Here is a 20,735-nt window from a genome sequence, read left to right as displayed (position 1 = left end):
GTAATCAGTGAAAGGTCCATAATAAGTCGACCGTGTGACAGCAAAGCGAAGCAGTGAGAACCTTCTAAATGTAGCGCACAAGTAAACGAAAGGTGATTGTTTTTAGCTCGGTAGTTTTGTTTTGTTTGTCCATTGCTGAGCTCCCATGCAGGTCCTCCTGTCGGCTTCTTTAAACAAAGGTGCACGCAGACCATCATCAACCGTAGGTAATACAATGAATATGAATAAGTACCTCATGTGAACCCAATTCAAAGAACCTGAACCATCCCAGTGAAAGGCAAAAACGAGACGATTTATGTCTTGAGATGCTCATGTCTGTCTGTAGGGAATATTTATTTGATTGATAGGTTTCCTCAGGCTGGAAAGAACATTAAACCAGTTCATCGTTTTCTCTAAAAATGCCAAAATGTTCACGTTTGTTAACACTTGTGATGTTGTCACAAATTCTATACTGTTTCAAGACCCTGCTCATTTCCACCATGTCGGAGAGCATTTTAATACACTAGAAAATGAAAACACCTGATGCAGGAGTTCTTTAGTCAGTCGCGGGTCAAAGGTAAGTCATGGCTGAAACCAGAAGAAGATGCTGGTTTTCTACTGCTATTATGATCCATCACTGAGAGAGAGAGTTGTGCATAGTGGCTGCTCACAAATGAGGAAACGCTACAAAACCACATCCAAGTGCCAGCGACTACAGAGCAAAGCAGAATTAAGGAGTTCCTCACAGTGAAAAGTCTCAAAGAAAGCTGAACGTGACCTCCGCACTGCCAAGAATGGTAGCATGAGCAGCTAATAAGAGTCACCAAGACCGTCCTGGTAAATCTGAGCAGTTTCTGGTACCAACGACTCAAAGACAGTCATTACAGCAGACACTGAACAAGGCTGGTCTCCACGGACACCGGTTACCGGTTCAGTGGTTGGACGAGATGAAAATGGAGTTGTCTGGAGACAGGAAAAAGAAAGGAGAAGCATTTAACCCCAAGAAAACCAAAGTATGGTGGTAGGAATCTAATGCTTTGAGGGTGTTTCGGGCAGCTTCGTCAAAGAAGAGAGAAACTTGGCTCTGGACAGCAAGACAATGATCTGAACCCTAAAACCAAAGTGATGACGAAACAGGAAACATCAGAACTTAAATGGACGAAGACCAGAGTGATGGCAAAGAACAACCCAACATGAAAGAGATCGTCACAAAACAGAAGAGGTCCATCGTGTTTATGTCATTTCCAGCCAGAAGAAACCTTTTGGTTAAGTAAAAAAAAATGCTATATATCAAAATTGTCCTTGAATAATTTGGAGCTTATTTGTTAGCAACCAGCTAACCATCAGGACCAATGAGAAACTTTAAAACAGTCCTTCCTTGGAACTGAAGCACCACATGTGAATAAAACTACTCTGACTGAACAATGAAGCAACATTTTTACTGTAATGTGAATAGATTTTCAAACTGTACGAAATGAAGTAAAACAGCTGAGAAAGGAAGATTTCTAAGCAAGACGATACGATGTTTTGTGGTAACAACAAACATTCATTTTTTTCAGACACCAGAACAAACAACTCGCCAAATCAGAGGTTCTTCAATGGTCCGTTTATATTTTTTGGAGCAGTTGCAATCTGTTTGAGGCAATAGAAAGATTCACAATTCTTTTTTCAAAACACGTTTGGTCTAGCAACAAAAAGGTCACCGACGTTATATCTCCATACAGGTCTTATAATCAGGTATTTCTGCCTAAGGATCACAAGGACATACATAACGTTGTCAGTTTCCAGATGCTTACTAACAAATACAGTACGTCTGTTTTCCATTCAGTGTGGTTTTGTGGAGGGCAACAGTTGCATCATGAGTTGTTTTTCCAAGCATCGGAAGATGACCTCTAGGACTTCTAAACAGCAGTGGGTAGGGAGAACCAGGGTCTGTTGTCACCTCTTACAAATTAGCCTTTCTCGCTTAGAAAAGAAAAGAAAAGAAAAGAAAAAAAAAAATCGATTTCAGGTTGACGACAAAATACTCATGCGTTCATGGGTGCAAGTTTTGCTTCTTTTAGCACAGTGATACCAATTGTTAAGAGGACGAGGTGTGGGTCATGCATCGGAGACACGCTTCTTGTCGGTCGTGTGATTGAAAAATACAGAAATCTGATAACCGGAGGAGTGGAAGGGGCTGGTGGGCAAACGTTTTGTGCACAGATAAAATACAAACATGTTGGAAATACTTCTCACAGATGTAGCACCTTTTTTTTTTTTTGGACTGCTTCAGTGACAACGTGGATCCCTGGGCCCTGGTCTACTCTACTCCACATAGCAACAACATTACTACACAAAGTCGACAATTTTGTGTGTTGACCAGAAAAAAGAAAAAAAAATGTGAACAAAATTCCTACATGTAGCTGTTTTTTTTTTTTTTCTTTTACAAGTCTTTTTCCATAATGTTGCTGCTATAAGTGACATCCACATCTGCACATAAAAAGTATATATTTATATTTATATAATATATATCCGTACTCTATTAACAGTTTTGCCTACCATGAAGTTAGAATTGCCACCCATCTCTCAGAAAAGTTTGTCTTTTTTTTTTTTGTACTTCAAACATTGATTATTTTACAACACAGAAATCAACTAATTTTGTACAACTTTGGAGGAAGTGAGGCTCCGCCCGGTCACAGTCCCTCCGTGGGTTTTTCTTGTTGTTGTATTTTTTTTTTTCTTTTTTTACATTTTTTTTGCTTCCCAGTCTTGGTGCAGTTAGACAGTTTTCATCCCAGTAAAACACAGTTTAGAAAAACCAAAGCATTTACAAACTGGCATCGATAGAACCGCGAGGATGTTCAGCTGAAAACCTTCAGCTCAACTTGGACCCTTAAACGCACCCTCAACATCCCTCTGCAGCTGAGGGGAAGAAACCCTTTGTTTGGCACGGTTATATACACAATGAGCACAGGTCACTCGAAGGAAGGGCTCATGGGAACAAAAAAAACAAAACAAAAAGAAACGGGGGTGTTAATGTGGAAAGATGGCCACCAAAACACCAAAGCTAGCCTCAAAAACATGAGCGGAAAAAGGCTTGTCTGCTGTCTGTAGGGCAGTGAAAGGAGCACCGTGACCCAGCAGTTCACATCCAGTGTTTCACATCACATGTCCACATCATGAGTTTGGAAAGTCAGAGTGCAGTTACTGTGTGTTTAGAAGAGGGGGTAGGGTAGGGTAGGGTAGGGGGGGCAGTTAGTGAGGAAGTGAGGCTGACCCAGTGGCGAAAGGCCTGACATGACACAGAAAATAGTGCAATGTACAGTACACGATGCGTCTCGGCAAATGTACAGTGTACATCAAATACTATACAACCAGAATTAAAAAAGTAGAAACACAACGAAAGAAAAAAACAACAAAACAAACGAAAATAAAGAACTGTTACAAATGACCAAAAGTCCAGAAGCGCTCTTCGCCCAGAGGAGGATACGCCGAAGCCATAGAGAGAAACTAAAGTTTGTGTGACACGCGTCCTACATGTCCTACAGCTCTGCTTCTTGTGCTTCACATTACTAAAAGCCATGTTGCTATACCACATATTTACAGGTTTCTCCCGCGCATCTCTGACACATTCCCTCCATCCTCAGATCCACTCGTCCGTTCGTCTCTTTCATCGTCCTTCTCCATCCCGACACGTTTCCCTTTGCTTTCACCCTTTCTCCCTCATGTCCCGACTCTCTCTCCATCCTTTTACGTTCTGTATCCAGAGGCCTTCGGGGGGCCGGAGGTCTTTCTGTCTGCTGAACCTTCTCTACCAGTTGTTGATCACAAACTAAACACAGAAAGAAAATGTGTCAGTCGGTTTGGTTGGTGGTGTGCATGCACATGCTCCTCCGTCTGCTTCCGGTCCTCCTCCGTCCCCTCTCCCTCCTCCCTCTGAAAGGAGTCGAATGTCTTTCACATTTCCTCCTCGTTTCCGTCCTGCTTTCTATGATGCTACTCAGGAACTACAGGGGAGGATGAGGAGGGAGTGAAACTGTTCTCTCATCTTCTCTCGTTCCACTTTTACACTACAACCCCGTCACTGTCCTGTTTTCCTTCATCCATCCTCTCCTCCTCCTCCTCCTCTCCTCCTCCTCCTCCTCCAGCCTCGTCTCCCTTTAGACCCAGGAGTCTGGTGAGGCTGGATAGTGGCTGGTCTCGTAGTTGAGCTCGCTGTAGGGCCGCGAGGCCGAGTAGAAGTCTACATAGTTGCCGGTGGACTTGAGGCCCTGCAGGTGCATGTTGAGGTCACCCTGCGGGGGGCGCCCTCCCGCGTGAACCTGGTTCTCGTAGAAGGCCTGATCCTCGTAGGGGCCGCTGTCGGGCGGAGGTGGGTTTTGGAAAGGAGGGTAGGGCTCTGACGGCAAACCTTGAGAAGAAACCTGGAAAAAGAGCAAAAAAACATCACTGAGACAAAAGACTGATGGTGGCTCAGTCTGAAGTAGCAGGAAGTGAGGTCCATTTGCTGGACAGACCGTGAGAACAAAGCAAAAAATATCCACTGATCATGAGCAGAGAGCTGCAGACCAAAGGACGAACGCACAACACACTTCAACCATTTATAAATCATGAGCAGGTTACTTTAGAATTCTAATCAGTTATTCCTGACGCAGCCAAAACGCTAATGAATGAACGCTAAATTATTCAACAGCAAAAGTAAAAAACATTACATTACTTTTTGATTTGCTTTAGTTACAAAAGAAAACGTGTTTGCGACATTTGTGGCAAACTTGTGGTTATATTTTATGAGTTGCCACAAACCTAATCCACACATGAAAACATGAACTTGGTGCAACACAAGTCCAAAAGATTCACTGACCATCCAGCAGCTAGTGTTAGCATCGCTTCAGTGACTGCACACAGCTCTCAAAATAATAAAATCATAAAGTTCCAACATCAGCAAATCAGTGCAAATCAAATGACATGACTCCTAAATGTCGGCATACCGGTAGCTAATGTTAGCAAGCCAGCTAGCAGGAGTCACATTTTTCCTCTTTATGGCGACGCTAACTGCCCACCTTGAAATAATGAACTTAACTTATGTCGGCAGAAGTAAATGTGACATTTCACAAACATTTTTATGGAGCACCATATAATGTACACGTCTGCTAGCACTAGCTAGCATGACACAAGGTATTCCGGTGATTTATAGCAGCTTGTGGCTGTAGTAATGCTAACCCCGACTAGAGCTCTGCACAGGCACAAAAACTGACTGTATCTGCTAAATCTGAGACAAGAAACTGACCTAAACCGATAGTTTGACTTAATTTCCTCTACTTTTGGTGGCTAGCTTACTCTGTTTCTTTCTCCATCTATGCAAGACACACGGGCACAGATGTGAGAGAAATAAAAACATTTTGTGATAAATCATATCTAAAAAAGTCCAGATCTGGTTCTTCGTGCAACACAACCCTCAGCAGAACTCTGACCAGAATACTAGTAGTATTCCCGAGTAGTAGTCCCGTAGGTAGAGAGAAATAAGAAATGTGTGTGTCTATAGACTATATTTAAAAGATGGCAATCACAAATGTTTTCTGTGATATTAAGCCGTGTGAGAAGTCGGATCAATTTCATGTGGACTTCTTTACAGACTCCTTTATTTGCAACCAGAGGAGTCGCCCTGATGGCTGTTAGACAGAATGCAGCTTTAAGTGCTTCAGCATTTATTTTTTCAGAGCCAGAGGATACATCCATCCTTTATATATATATATATATGTGTGTGTTGGTAATGTTAGCACTCAGGCTGTTTGCCTGGTAAATGTACCAGACAGTGGGGTTAATGCAAATATACTGAAGTGCAAACATGCATGCAATTACTGGCTGAGATGTGTAATAAAAGCTTTGTAACCACATGATGAGAGCTGAAATAAATTTTCCAACTTCTCAGGTGTTAATATTTGATGTTTTTCTTAATCCCACTAAATAAACAATGAGTGACAAACAGTTCAATCTCAGACTGCAATAAACATTTCCATTTGAACTTTCACTTTCAAATTCGTTAATCAATAAATAAAACAAAAACAACATTTGTTTCTAATGTGACAGAGAGAGGTGTTTTTGGCCGAGCCAGAGAGAACGACAGAAATCTCCTGATGTACTGCCGTAATGCCTAAATGGGCTCTACACAGGTTTATTGTTTTATACGTTTATCGTGACCTTTCAGGATTCCACAGCATCTTTATGGCTTCACTATTAAAACACACGTTGCTGAGACATTTCGTCTGCATCCACGACTTGATGTCGGGCTACAAAGCTACACAGCAGATCTTTCTATTAAAGGTGAGATGAGTCACAAAGACTTGAAAGGAGTTTAAAGCGTTCACAGACAGCGAAGAAACCGTCTTCTCCTCTGTCAGATGTTGAGTGTTGTGGGTGTTCAAATGGTGTTCCCTCAGAGAACCGGGCTCCTTAAACTATCTAGTTCAGATGTGATCCCTAACATGGCCTTGATGTTCTCACTCCCCCCTCCTCTCTGTTTGCGTGTTTCCTTGTTTTGATTCATGCTTTTTTTCTGCCAATGGGTATTTAAATTAAAGCTACGAGTAGCAATCAGGGAGGTGCCACTGAAGTTTCTGTTAGTGCTCAATAACACCAGATCATGTAATGTAAGAGTGGAAATGCTTCAGACAGAAAATGTTTTTGTACCTGATTATACTTCAGGTCATCAGTGGGGGACACATACGCTCCTCTGTGTAGTGTTGAAGACCCACCGGAGATTTGACCTGCAGAGGAAGAGAGGATTAAAACCGTTTATTAAAGGCAATCAGAGCACGCTGTCAGTAGGATCAGCCGGACACTTTAACTGCGACAAAACTTTCCTAAAGATTAACAATGAAGAGGATGAGGTTTGAAGAGGTTGTTTCATCTTAAATCACCAGAGGCCTTCTGCTCCATCGTCTCGAAACTTTTTAAAAAAAATCATAAACTCTGGATGTTTAAATTGGGATCTGTGAAATTTTAAACTTTCTGACACTTAAAAAAATAAAATAAAATTACCCATCTACTAACTTTCTGCATGTTTGTTTGCCCATTTGAATTTAAGGCAATGTTTGACTGAACTATTAAAGATAAAAGCCCAGAATTCCACTGTGATTTCTCATCATAACATTGATTCAGAATCTGCAGAATTAGACAAGTAGATCAAATAATCTCTGATGTAAAAAATGAAACCTATCATTAAAAGTTCCATCTTTGAGCACACATTAACAACAAACGGATAATGCAGAAGTCTGTTTGTGATATTTTCTGAACCACGTGTAGCTGCATGTCACAATAATACAATACAAATCATACAGAATGCTTTTTAATAACAAATATGTCATCACAAAAGTGAAAAAGGTCATTTTTGTTCAACTTTTATACCCGATTGAGCAGGTATGATAAGCTGTACCACAAAAACAGATCAAAGTATTACAATGTTCTGGAGTTTTAAGTCTCATAATGTTAATACAACCAAGAAAACACATATCCTATTTTAATAATGGCTTATTTTTCATTTTCAGAGCCCACTTTGTAGGCAGAAACCTTGGTTTGGAGCAGTGTAGTGCAATATCTTCTGGAATTATCACTCCTCCCGAGGTGTTAAGTTCACCTAATTAGAACTTTAAATGCTTCTGGGAAACAAAACGTAACGTGTAATAGGCTGTAAATGCATCTGGCTTGCTCATAATGCAGACGCCAATGTAGCCATGTGCTGTTTTCTCTTTCATGGCTCCACAGATTCATACATGGAGTCAATCAGTTCTGACGTCCTCTCTCTGTGTGTTGCAGCCATTTCAGTAACTGTTGTTAACCATTTATTAACCTCAACATGAGCCGCTCTCATTCAGCTATTGTTTGAAGCACAAAGAAACTCAATGCAGTTGCACAGAAACAGCAAACTAGCATTGTTTTAGTGTGTAGCTGCTGAATGATGACCAGCGTATAAGTATGAATGCCTTCAACTTCAACAATTTCCCCTGAGGTTTGCACCAAAGGGATCAATAAAGTTCTATTCTATTCTATTCTATTCTATTCTATTCTATTCTATTCTATTCTATTCTAACTTGTACAGGCTCTGTGTAGATTTAGTGCAGGAATATAAATCTTACCAGCATCTCTACAGCTCCCTTGTCATATTGTTATATATTGTTTAGATCTTATTTTAGTACTCGGCAAAACCCAAAGGAACCAGTGAAGACTAAAAGGTGCCGGTATGCAGATTTGTCTTTGTGCTAAGCTAAGCTAACCCTCCATTGGCTTCACATAAGAGCGGTCCTGATCCGCTCAACTGTCTCTTAGCAAGAAAACAAATCAGCCTCTTTCCCAAAACCTTGAAATATTCCTTTATTATCTGTAAGCTCACACTCACATTCTGTTGTTACCTCGACACATGAGGTGTGTGTGAGAGCGTATTTGTGTGACAGCCGTCCTACCTGTCATGGCGTCCTTCCGGGATGTGTGCTCGCCCTTGCTGCCATGGTAACTGGCATTGCCAGTCGACTCGTAGTCTGCCTTCCTCTCTTTCAACGCCATCATCTCTCTGGGGGACGCTGGAGCGCTTGCTGCACACACACACACACACACACACACGGGGAATATGTTTAACCTTCAATCCATCAACACATTATCAGCACGCATCAGGAGGAGGCTACAACAGGGAGGACGAGTATTCACACCTCACTGTAGTCCTTTCACAGCACAAATGCCAGAGCGATTTGGAAATTTCTACCTCTCTGAGTGTCTGCATTTACCTGTCTGACTCTCAACAAAGGCACGGCGCCCCGAGGACTGGCTGTATGTGTTATTATTTCCTCTAACCTGGAATGAGTTAAAACCGGAGGTGCAGGACGGAGTGCCGCTCTGTGGGTGTGTGCCATTCGTCTCAAGTCTTTAGCTTTTTGACCAAGGTGTGATTTCAAAGAGGTAAATACTGAGTCATCCCCCCTCTCTGCATCTGCTTTGCTCTCCTCTGTCTTCTCCTCGTCTCACCGTCTGACTGCAGGCCACTCCTACATGCACATATTTTCACTTCACTTCAACTCCCACAGGCCTATTAAGCCCTCTCGGTGTTACTCACCCGAAAATCTACTCGTCCTCAAGAGGGAGAAACACATCAGAGAGCATATACACAAAGCCATGGTTGGGAAAAAAAAACAAAACAAGATGCTGGACAAAGAGAGGGTGGTGGGATCAGTGACAATGAGTTAGATCTGGTGAGCCATGTTGGAGGAAACCTGGCAATTGATTCGGTGCCATATGGTTTCCTCTAATATACAAATCATTATCAACTGCCTTTCACATAGAAGCTGCTGCTGGCTACGATGCAGCCTGCCAGCCTGTTTTATGTGGCTGCATCTGTCACCCTGTGTCTCTTCTGTATGTTGTGATGCAGTTAGCATTGATCCATACGCTCATTAACGCTCCACTGATATCACCAGGCTATTGTATTATCGCCACCTAAACAGCAAACCGCCATCAGTCGGCCGCTGCTGCTCGAGACGCTCTCGTTCCCGAAACCTTTTACACGCAAACGAACACTTTCTTTCTTTTTTTTGAGTGTGTGAAAATGCAGAGAAATTAAACAAATGGCTTCACCGACCATCTGTGACTGCTTGCACACTTTTAAAATGAGAAACAAAACAAAACAAAAAAAAAAAGAAATGTGAAATTAGAGTCCAAATTGCAGTGTTTATCATCTCGCCAGTTTGTCAGCTGACAGGCTCATAAATCCACTTCAGGTGATTGTTTTTTTTTTGGTTGTTTTTTTTTAAATGTGAGTAGGGGGGGGCTACAGGAAACCTGTTCAAATAAATTCAAATTGGTTTGAATTATGCATTAGGAAGCAGTATGTGGATGCACTGTAGCTGTAGGGGAATGCTGGTTATTTGGTCAGTCCACCCACAGCTTTGGTCCTGAAATGAAATGAAAGAAAAGGAAGTTTGGCACCGAAAATCGTGGTTCGAGAATAAACCCCATTTTTCCTTTATACATTTATGATTTTAACATTTACTTTATTTGAGCTGATTTATTATAGGCTTCTTTTGGGGGGATTTTATGGCTTGTGCAGGTATAGATCCACAAGTGGGATGTTTGCCATCTACTGTTGTTTTTATTTAATTTTTTTAAAGAAGTACCCGCCCCACCTGAGCCACAGCCGTCCTGTGACAAGATTGGTGGTTCGATCCCCCGCCCCTCCACAGTCAAAGTGTTTTTGGGCAAGACACTGACGCCGAAGTTGCTCCCAGTGGCAGGCAGCACCTTGCATGGCAGCTCTGTTGCCATTGGTGTGTGAATGTGTGTGAATGGGTGAATAAGAAGTGCATTGTAAAGCTCTGGGTACCACTACGGTAGAAAAAAGTGCTATTTAACCGCAGACCATTTACCATTCTTCGAGTGCCACCAGCAGGTTCACCCCTTAGGCTCTTTGTGTTGACCTCTACACAACTACTGGATGGACTTTCATTCGCGCAACACTGCACAGCACTTTGTATGTGTTTTAGCTGCATATCCTCCAAGAAACCTGTTTTATTCAGCTCAAAAATTAGCTTAAGCCCATTAAATGGTAAAATATCCCCTCATATTTCATTCCAAGTGTATTTCCATTTGTTGTTAATCAAGGATGTGCTCACAGTGGACCCGAGGGCAATACAAATCCACTAATTGTGCATTTCTTATGGACTGCTTTTGCAAATTTATAAAAATTTGAATTGCCAGTGAGACACCGACCAGTTGCAGTTTACATCCGCGTCTGTCAGGCTCATATAACATAGTGAAGACTTTCAAGTGTGTCCTTGTATGTGCTTGTATGTCTGACAGACAAGTGCAAAACAAATGAATGGAAAATTCAAATAAAGAGTCATTTTGCACATCAAAATCTGAAACAATAAGCCAAATGTGAACAATAAAACATTTAAACTGAGGGACATTTATCTATTTGTGAAGTAACTGGGGGAAAAAAAAGAAGACAATGAAAGTTTCAAACCCATTTTTCACTCGATTCATTTTGATGTTTCAAATTAAAACCGGGACCACACAGACTGAGTCACGTTAATGCGAGAGCTGCAGCAGCACAAAGGAGAACGTTCACAGAGAGGAGTTACGAATGCACATTGTTACCAGCACTGTAACGCATTCATCACTTAATTAGCCAGCGTTGGGTTCCTAAAGGGAATCTCGTCTGTCTGTTCCACCGGTGGTTAAAAAGATGTATGCACAGCGACAAGAAGCGATGAGTGCTTGTCAGACAAACATTTATCCCGCAAACCGTGATTTGATTGGTTTAACTGTCGAGTTCTGCTTGAGTTTCGCGTCGCTGCCTGTGAGCGTTTACTCTGATAGAACAAGGTGGTTGACATATAATCGTACTAAAGTATGAGTATGTGAGTGTTATCAGCAAAGTACTCACTCTGCAAAACACTGTTCTGTCAGTTTCTGTTCAGGTAATGTTTTAGCAATATATGATTTTTAAAAATATTTCTGCTGTATTAAAGTGTACATTTTACTGCTGCAGATGTTAAAGGTTGGAATCATTTTTGTCACTCTTTGGGTAGTTTAATCTACAGTATTGTGTCATATTTAGCTTCAGAAGTAGGAGAATTTACATAAAGAAACACTTAAAATTTGGAGATACACACTGGATTTTCACTGGATGGGAAGTAAAAAACAAGAACCTCAGATTTGTTATAGCTGAGTAATGTATGCTGGTAGGCTCTTTACATTATATAAACGTGTGTTGTTTTAATCCAGCCCAAACCCAAGTCAAAACCAATAAACTTTACTTTTATTGGCATCCAGTGAAATGATGGGATTACCACCGCCGTCCCACCGCTACAGCAATAAGCAGCGTTATCATCCTATATTCTCACTGGAGTCCCTACACGGATTAAAAATGTGAACGTGTGTCCAGCTAAACACTTCATTTAACAGCTTGTCATCCACAACTTGTACATATTCAGAAAGCAGAAATTCTTGATGATGTGATAAATCTGATTTATCAGGGGGATTGAAACCGTAAGAAGCAGGGATGAACATCTGTCTCACTTATAAGGGTGATTAAATTAGGCTTCAGCAGCAGCAATCCTGTCACGTCTGAATGAAATCTTTGAAAAACCGGAGACCTGTGTCTGACTGAAGAAAAAAACCCATCAACAATGTTACATATAGAGTTTTTGAAAAGTTGAGTTCATGTTTCTGGGAATCTCCTGTGCTGATGTAACACTTTTTTAGCATTTTGCTCTTAGTACAAACACATGTGCTTGTCAGTAATCAGTCTTTTCTTTGGCTTCACTGTCAGAAGTACGTCTAAAACCAAAGTCTTCAAAGACGGCGAATCTCATCAGAAAAAGTCATCACCAGTTCAGAAACACTCAGGCCTTGGAAGGCTGATATTCGTCAACCCCCAACTTCAACAACGCAAGGGCGGAGAACTTTTTTAGAGCGGCCCAGTGCCAGGATTTCACTTGACAGCGGAATAATCCGTCAGTGGTCGCCGTTGTGTGAAGGTTAAAGCAGACTTGAGCTATGTCGGAGCGCTGTTTGTTTGACTGGACGCTGGTGTTGGAAAGAGTGATGGAGGACGTAAGGGGAGACAGCAGAGGGGGAGGTGTGGACTCACCTGATCGATTGTTAGGCGAGGTTCGTACGGGAGAGATGGACGGAGTGCGAGAGGAAGAATAAGGTCGCTGTCTGTCTCTCTCTATCGTGGAGGAGGAGCCGACAAAATGGTATTGAGAATAACCGTCCTGAGGGAGAGGAGGAGAAAAGGATGAGATATACTTGCCTTGTAACGGTATTATCTGTAATTACTCAGCTCGCAGGATTTATGCAGCCCGAGAACACGGTCTTTACCTTTTTGTAGAGGCTGCGTAGGTCTCTGTATTGCCACATGCTGTTCAGGACTTGAGATGCTGCTTTCACCACTTTAGGACTATGTCTGGGAATTCAGCAGAGAGGAAAGGAAAGCACACACAGTGTAAAGCTCGGCTGTCGTTTGCTCTGAAAACATCAAAATGCGGAATGAGAGGAAACAGACACGAAGCGGAGACGATAAAGCAGCATGTAAAGCATCGGCTCATCGCGGCCTCCAAAGACAACCAGAGACGCACGATGAAAATGTCATCTCCATCTTCTCAAACGTGCCTCTTTAATTGTTCCGAGACCAAACTGCGTAATTGTTTTTCTGATTGATTGATTGGCCAATATTTCAATCTGCTTCCTCCAGGGTTTGACTCAGCTGAGTAATGGCTGTAGCTTTAATTGGCTCATATGGCCTTATCAGTGCCGAGGAAATTAAACTTTATTTCTTCAAGACATTTTCAGTAAATGTTATTGTTTTGGATTCTGGCATAGCGTACCCAAGTCTCTGCAGTGAGTCAAAGCAGAGAACCTGTGAAACATATTTGATGAAGAACAAGAAAACTGAGGATTTTTTAAAACTTGAGTTTCTCTGTAAACAAATCTAATGAATAACAGATCACTAATTAATCTACAATTATTCAAAGAGCATAAGAGAAAATAACGCAGTATTTGGAAATCGAAGTAAAAACCAAGGCTGGCGTCTTCTATGTAGCTCTACAAAGCCAAAAAACAGAAACTACGCTGCATTAAAAAAAGAAAAACAAGGACCTGTTCTTGACATCCTTTTACTAATTTCTGTGAAAACACTTTTCAAATTTGCAGAAATTACAAACAAACATAAACAAAACAGCTCAAGCAAGAGAGCGGTGTCAAGTTAACTCCTTGAAATTCACCTTTTGTTCTGAAAAAGACTGAAAGTTTGGAGGCGCTTTATTCTTTGGATTCTTATGGTAAAAACAGTGTGCAGTGCGGCTCAACAAGTCTGTGCCCCTAAAGACAACAGAGGAGCTACTGCAGGTGATGCAGCACTCTTACTACAAAGTAAAGAACCATTGTCGTTGTGGTTCTGGTGTCTTTAAAAGGTTTATATCATCTGAATCATGAGGCTTTGTGCTTTCAAACGATGAAACGTTTAAATTAAAAAGAAAACTGAGCTGGTGAGAAAGTCACGACGAGTCTGAGCTCAAGATAAAATAACTCCCATTAACCCTAAACGGCAAAAATTCAAACAATAATCGTGTTTCCTGCCACTAAAATCTACTTAATAATGATTTTTCTGCAGTTGTTATGTGTAAATAAAGAGCCTGTCCGTGCTTCAGTTAGTTATTCCACATAATTAAATGAGGCAGGAACTAAATCTAATCATAACATCGAAAGAAATCACAGCCAAGCTGCTGCTGGCGAGCCTGGAAGATGTCGGCAACTCTACCAACTATCTGCAAGTGTTATATTGTACATTTATTTGCTTTGCTCTAAATGTTAGACAAAAAACACGGATCTATTTAATCACTACGAGCCCAATGAGTTGTGTTTATCTGCAGCCTGGTGTTTCCACTCTGTCTCTGTCCAACAACCCCGATGTTAAAACATGTAGGTGTGCAGGTAAACAGTCTGTGCAGAGAGCGCACAGGGAGCTAACTGGAGTTTGGATCCTATTTTCTGTTGACTGCTCTGACTGGTGACTCACGGCTCTAAAACAAGCACACAGCGTCTCTAAACCTTCACTCCTGCCTCACCCGTGTGTCTCCACCATATTCCAATCTGTTTTTTTTTCTCCCTTTTCAGCCCGACTGCCGGACTGATGGATTTGTCTACATCGCCCCTCTTGACCTGCCTCAACAATCAGCCTCTTTATCTTCATGCCTATATGCGCCCCGGCTCCACCTGTTTGTTCTGCGCTTCGCTAATGAACAAATAACCGACTGTATCCGAACAGCAGGCTGCCTGATTAGCATTGATATGCAGAGGTGGACGTCCCACAATCAGCATTTGGAGACGAGCGCTTTTAAATGCACATTAGCTCCGGTCCAGCTGTACGTTCTGTGGTGCGATAGTGAGGCGGAGAAGTGCTGAGCGATGTGATATTTTTCCCCAGCAGACATTCGCATGAGTTTAAATTTCAAGTAAATATAATCTGGATCGTCTCTGAGTTTTGTTTTTCATTATGATGCACCTGTGCTTCCTGCCTCGTCTTCCCATCGTGATCACATTTCACATATTGGTGGTCTAATATCACTTTAAAACATTTCCTAATGCTGCTTAAATACAATTTTCGTAGCGTTCCTTTGAGCAAAAAAGTGCTGATGCTTGTGTACAACACTGCCCCATGATGCTGATATTTAATATCCCCTCAGGGAGATTTCTTGCACAGCCAGCAGTAAATAAAAATCATCTTCAACAAACACTTCACACACAAAAAAAACCTCCCATAAAGTTACATCACGTTATTCAAAAGGCCAGCAGCACAACGGACAAACAAGCTCTTAAATCTATTGGTCCTGCAACTTGGCAGATTATATCTGTGACCAGATGGGAGCAATCTGAACTCGGCGAACAGGAGGTGACGAGGGGTCAGCGAGGATTGACTGGGGCTTCTTTGTGGCTCTGACTTTGTGCAGATGGAAGAGGTCGTTTAGATTTGTGCCTGCAGTTTGGCCGCCCGTGCTAACAGTCACTTCTCACCTGTCTGCGCTTTTCAAGGTAAGTCAGCCAAACCCGCATATAAAAGAGAAGGTTAGTACCGCCTCCACAAAATAGGAATACATCATGAAAGTGATGCTGAGAATCTAAACTTCTCAGCTCTGGATAATAACACAAGCACTGACGAACCTTTACAGAAACTACATCGGTGTTAATTATTGTCTCCAGACACTTGTACTGTTAAACATCCTGGCCAGGAAGTAGGGATCAGCTGATGTGGGTTTTTTTATTTTAGGTCCGATACCAATGCTGATTATTGGTACTCAAGAAAGAACTGATATTTGGAACCGACATACGTTAAATGTAATATTTAACAGCATGTGATAGCAGATGACCTGTCATTCATAACCAGGCTTCTTCATCATTAAGGGCGACTTTAACTGAATAGTAAAGCAGAAATAGGAGTGATTAAGTCAGAACGCTCTCCTCTTTTTCTGTGGGATCGACTGACATTGATCAGTTTGATTCCTGCTCTTCCATCACTTTTATCGCCCACTAAGGTCCAAATCTTAAAACATGATTAATTAGTGTTTTCCAGACTCTGTTTCAGGGTAATTTGTGGCTGCCTTCTAACTTAGCCGCTGGCCGTTAGCCACTGTGAGAGTCGCTAATTTCTTGGTTTGTAGTAACGGCTTGTGTTACTTGTTTAGATTTTGCAGTCTCTGCTTGAGAGACACTCTGAGGCCACAGAGTGACGGCAGACCGAGAGAGGAAGCTGTGCATTTAATTTATCAATAATGGGTTAATAAAAATACAGACACAGATAATTGAAAAATGCCAAACATCGGCCACAATAATCAGCCATAATCAGTCCATCCCTAGTAGGAAATATGAGGGGAGGGTTCTTCATTTCCTTCGTCCAAGAGGGACTGTTGGGACCAATCAGTGAATTCATCCACCGCTGGAGCATGTTTAGTTTCATCCTCACTGAGCAGAGACAACATGATCCTTTATGAACTTGATGATTTGTTTGCCCTCATAATGACACTGACATTTATCTATGAGACAAATAAAAGCGATGAGAGACGCAACCCCTCGGGGGGAAGCAGAGGAAGATAAAGGAAACCAGGCAGAAAAAGCTCCTGACTTTCACCTTTTTTTGGAAAACTTTCAACCTGCATCTAACTCCTCTTTGTTTACTCCCCCCTCCTCCGACCTGACAGCATCTCCCCATTCGGCTTACTTGTCTCCCTTGCTGCGGGCGATGCCGATGAGCTTCTCGATGCCGCCGGCGTCCCTCAGGGCTTTGGTGTTCTCCATGTTCTTGGTGATGACCTCGTGCAGCGCGCAGCAGATAGCCGTGATGGTGTCGTCCGACATGGTCTTCCCCACCAGCCCGCTGCTGTTGGCGCCTCCCCCGCCGCCGCCGCTGCTGTTGTTGTTGTTGCTGCCTCCGGGCAAACGGTGCACCAGGTCCCTCATGGCGTATTTACCTGTGGGCATAGTGGGTAAGAGTGACGGGGAATGTGGGGGTGGGAGTGGAAAAATGTAGACGGAGGGGTGGAAAGGAAAAGAAAAGAAGGTAGGAATGGGAGTGAAAGAAAGAAAGTTTGTTATGATCATTTTACTGTATATTGATGTGAAGACAACTTTACTAGCTTCTGGATACTTCTTATAAGTTTGGAAACCAGCAGTCTTGTCATGTCACTCTGCCCAGTCACATCTTTAAGTGTTCTTGCCCTTAGTTTGCTCCTAATTCAAGGTTGCTGGAAGTATGGATCAGTTTAATGAAACAGGGAAACATCACTGTAGAAATGTGTTGATATTGACTTGCAGTTGGGTGTGTGAACATTAGCATTTTTCTTTAAATCTGCCTCAACTCAGAAAATTTGGAAGCAAATTTTGGTCAAGCATACGACAATGGTGATGTGAAAAATGTACTAAGAACAGACTTTATGATGATGGAGCCAATTTTGAAATTAAGCTTCTCATGTGGAAGGATGCTGTAACATTATTCATATATTCTGCATTTTTAACCTCTGGAAACAAGGAGCAGAAATTGTTTTAGGAACTCAATTTGAAGACAAACCATACCCTACACTATTTATTATTCAAAGCTGGATATCTTTACAGTGACTTTCACACATATCTGGAGGCGATCTTTAGAATTCCAGATAACTTGCAGCAGAATGTGGCGAAGATCCTTTTAATACGTCTTTTCTTCCAACTTCCCTCATTAGTAGAAAAAGTTAGCAGCCTGTGAAGTTGAAGTATATGTCTTATAGGCTTTAGAACTTCATATCACACATTTTATTTGGCTGTAATCCTGCTTTCTGCCAAGACGCAGATGTAGAAACAGCTGTACGCTTGTAGAAAAAAAAAGAGGGAAATAATACATTTCTATTCCAAATATCTAAATACCCACGTCTATTTTATTAAATTTACATATTTATCGTACTCGCTGAGTGATTTTGATGAGGAATATAAAGCCTGTGGCCATTGGTGCACATCAAAGCCAACTTCTGATGCAACATTTGTTCTTTTTTCTACAACAAATCTCACAAAGGAGAGATCAAATGAGATCTACATTTCCAATATTTCATTTTCTTACCTAAAAATAAAGGCCTTTGAAAGCTGAAGCTCACTACTGTGGAGGTAGAAATACTGGGTGTCTGTCAGACACTGATGGAGACACGGCCACGTGATCTCACACACACACCGACTACATTTCCCATGACGCCCGAGTACTGCTGTCAGGAAATCTTGTCTGGTCTGCCCTCTGCCCCTCGTTCTGATTGGGTCATCGCCCCGGGGAGCGAGTGGAGGCGCATCATGACTCACTGACAGGTCGCATCCACCACATACGTATTGTCCTGCGGTGAAAATCCTGCCAGCGCTTTTACTAACACACTAGAATGAACTATGAAAGGCAAGAATAACACTATTATTAGAGGCGTGTGGTTTGTCTGATTACAGCATAACTGCCCGCTTGTTAGACTGAATAGGTCTGCAGAAGGCAACGGTGCCGCAAGACGTGGAAATGTAAAGACTCCAGACTAATGCTCCATATTGTACACACACAGGTTTCTTTGACTTTTTCTGCTTTAGCAATAAAAATGACATCGTTATCCCGACATGATCAAAGCAGCTCGCATGTAAACCGGACGATTACGCTGAGTTGTCAAACAGAGCTGAACCATGTAAACAGCTTAGTTTGATTATTTCTGTACACTCGCAGGATCAGCAGAATTGATTTTTATTTGATGGAGATGATGTAGTTTCAGCTTCCAGAGCATGACACCGATGAGCTCAAGAGAGAGTTTATACACTGTAAAACAAACAGTTTTTAATCTTCTTTTTGTATGTTTGACACTGTTTTTCTGCGGTTAAATTAGCAAAAAAATAAAAAGATTTTATATATATTTGCCGGCCGTTCTTTGAAAGAAATATTATTGATATTAAGGATTGAAAAATGGTATATAATATTTTATTGATGGTCCCTGTTTTGTTAAATTAGAGACAATATTTAGTAAAATCACTGAAAAAAGTAATAATTTACACGTTGACTGTATAACAACTGTTTATACATTAAAACGCTGTATTTTGACAAATAGTCATGTGTTTTTTTGACAACGTGTGACCATAAAATCACAGTTTTACTGCATTTAAATCAGCTAAAAATCTCATTATTTTATTGATATTTGCAGGTATTTTTTTCATTGTTCTCACAGTTTTTGAAAATTACAGTATTTCATCATTTTAAATGTATTTTTTCTTTCACTCTTGCTGCCAGATTTATTTTTTTTTTAATGTATTTAATTAATTTTTTTGTATCACTATTGTTATTATTATTCTTATTCTTATTCTTCTTCTTATTATTATTATTATTTACTCTGTAGCTGTTACTATTTTTATTTTCTCTCCTGTCCCCAGTTAGACTTTTACATATCCACAGTAATAATTCACATGATAATAAACATACGAATACTGAACGTTCAGCTCCTCATGACACCCTAACACTGCAGCAACAAAGCATCAGTGGGCTCAGACCCGTCAGTGTCTGCTGCCGACAGCTCAGAACACTCAACAACACAATAATAAGTGTTGAACACAATTTCATCATGTTAACACAACTGAGGGCAGGACAATATGTCCTATCAAAACATAACTGCACATAACTGTGCTGCCCCTTGGCAGCATGATAAATTAAAAAAATAATTTAAAAAATTGACATTCCAGCCTACATACGCTGCACACATGGATGCACTCGCAGAGTAAAACATCACACAGTTTAGCTCAAAGCCTCGAGCGTCAGACGGTAAGTGGAAGGAGGCATGCTGTTGTTGCTATGGGGACCAGCAGAAAAGCAGAGTTTATTACAGACATCACTCGGTCTCCGAAGGAAAAATTAGCGTCAAACGATCGTTCAGAGCGACGCTTCAGTCGGCTCAAAAAAAGAAAAAAAAAAACTACCTGCATATTTGCATGAATACACACCAATACTAGTCTTTTCTAAATTAAAGCCAAATTCACAAAGTCACCAACATGGCTACCAGCAGTAATCCTCCACACGAGTGGCATTTTAACAGCTCTGTTAAACATCCACTGGAACGAGTATCATACCGTGTATTATAGCAAGTGAGTAATTCTGCAAGTGGGTCAAGATAGCTGCTCTTGTTTTCAGTGCAATTATCTCTAATTAAGGCAGAATTAAGCGCATTAATCCACTAGTGTCAAGAAAATGGCACTCAAAGAAACAGTGTTGATCTGCTTTGAAAGTGATACTCCTCCCCACTGGAAGGCTGCTTTGTTTTTCCCTCTCATTTATGTATTGAGTCGTACAGGTGTCTGTGTTTGTATGAGTGAACTACTCACCGATGAGCTCCTTGTTCCTGATGTCCAGCGCCATGTTTCTGAGGGCGGTCGCCACGGCACACACCACCCGGTCGTTGTCTATCCTCAGCAGCTCCACCAGGATGGGGAGGCCCTTCTCTTTACGCACCGCGGCCCGGATGTAGACGGACCACTGGGAGGAAAGAGGTGGACAGAGATTTGGTGTTATTAGTATTCACGTACCGTCCGTCATCTCATTGTTTCTGATTCATTCTCTTAAGAGGCCCAAAATCTCAGCGGTTTTCAGTTCAAGTCTTTGTTTGTTGCTCAGGTGAGAAAGGTCTTAGGCTGAGCTCTGAGGTCAGGTGCTTTCCTTCTGTATCAGACTCCATCCAAAATTGATTTCTGTGACACACTTTGGT

The 20,735-nt window shown here is 41.5% G+C and overlaps 1 protein-coding gene across 1 annotated transcript in view; it reads right to left on the bottom strand.

Moving 5' to 3' along the window:
• Window positions 1–4,121: 4,121 nt before the first annotated feature.
• ctnnd2b (catenin (cadherin-associated protein), delta 2b) overlaps window positions 4,122–20,735 on the bottom strand; it is a 173,160-nt gene continuing 156,546 nt past the window's right edge. The window contains exons 17-23 of the mRNA XM_008286297.1: window positions 20,356–20,506; window positions 16,724–16,973; window positions 12,832–12,916; window positions 12,599–12,725; window positions 8,418–8,546; window positions 6,649–6,725; window positions 4,122–4,385 (exon numbers count right to left, since the gene is read on the bottom strand). Of these exons, the coding sequence (XP_008284519.1) occupies window positions 4,122–4,385; window positions 6,649–6,725; window positions 8,418–8,546; window positions 12,599–12,725; window positions 12,832–12,916; window positions 16,724–16,973; window positions 20,356–20,506 (1,083 nt within the window). The remainder of the gene's footprint in view (window positions 4,386–6,648; window positions 6,726–8,417; window positions 8,547–12,598; window positions 12,726–12,831; window positions 12,917–16,723; window positions 16,974–20,355; window positions 20,507–20,735) is intronic.

The sequence above is a fragment of the Stegastes partitus genome, unplaced genomic scaffold (assembly GCF_000690725.1).
Source record: "Stegastes partitus isolate 25-593 unplaced genomic scaffold, Stegastes_partitus-1.0.2 Scaffold447, whole genome shotgun sequence".
NCBI classification, from domain to species: Eukaryota; Metazoa; Chordata; class Actinopteri; family Pomacentridae; genus Stegastes; species Stegastes partitus.
This window is presented reverse-complemented; position numbering and strand designations above follow the sequence as displayed.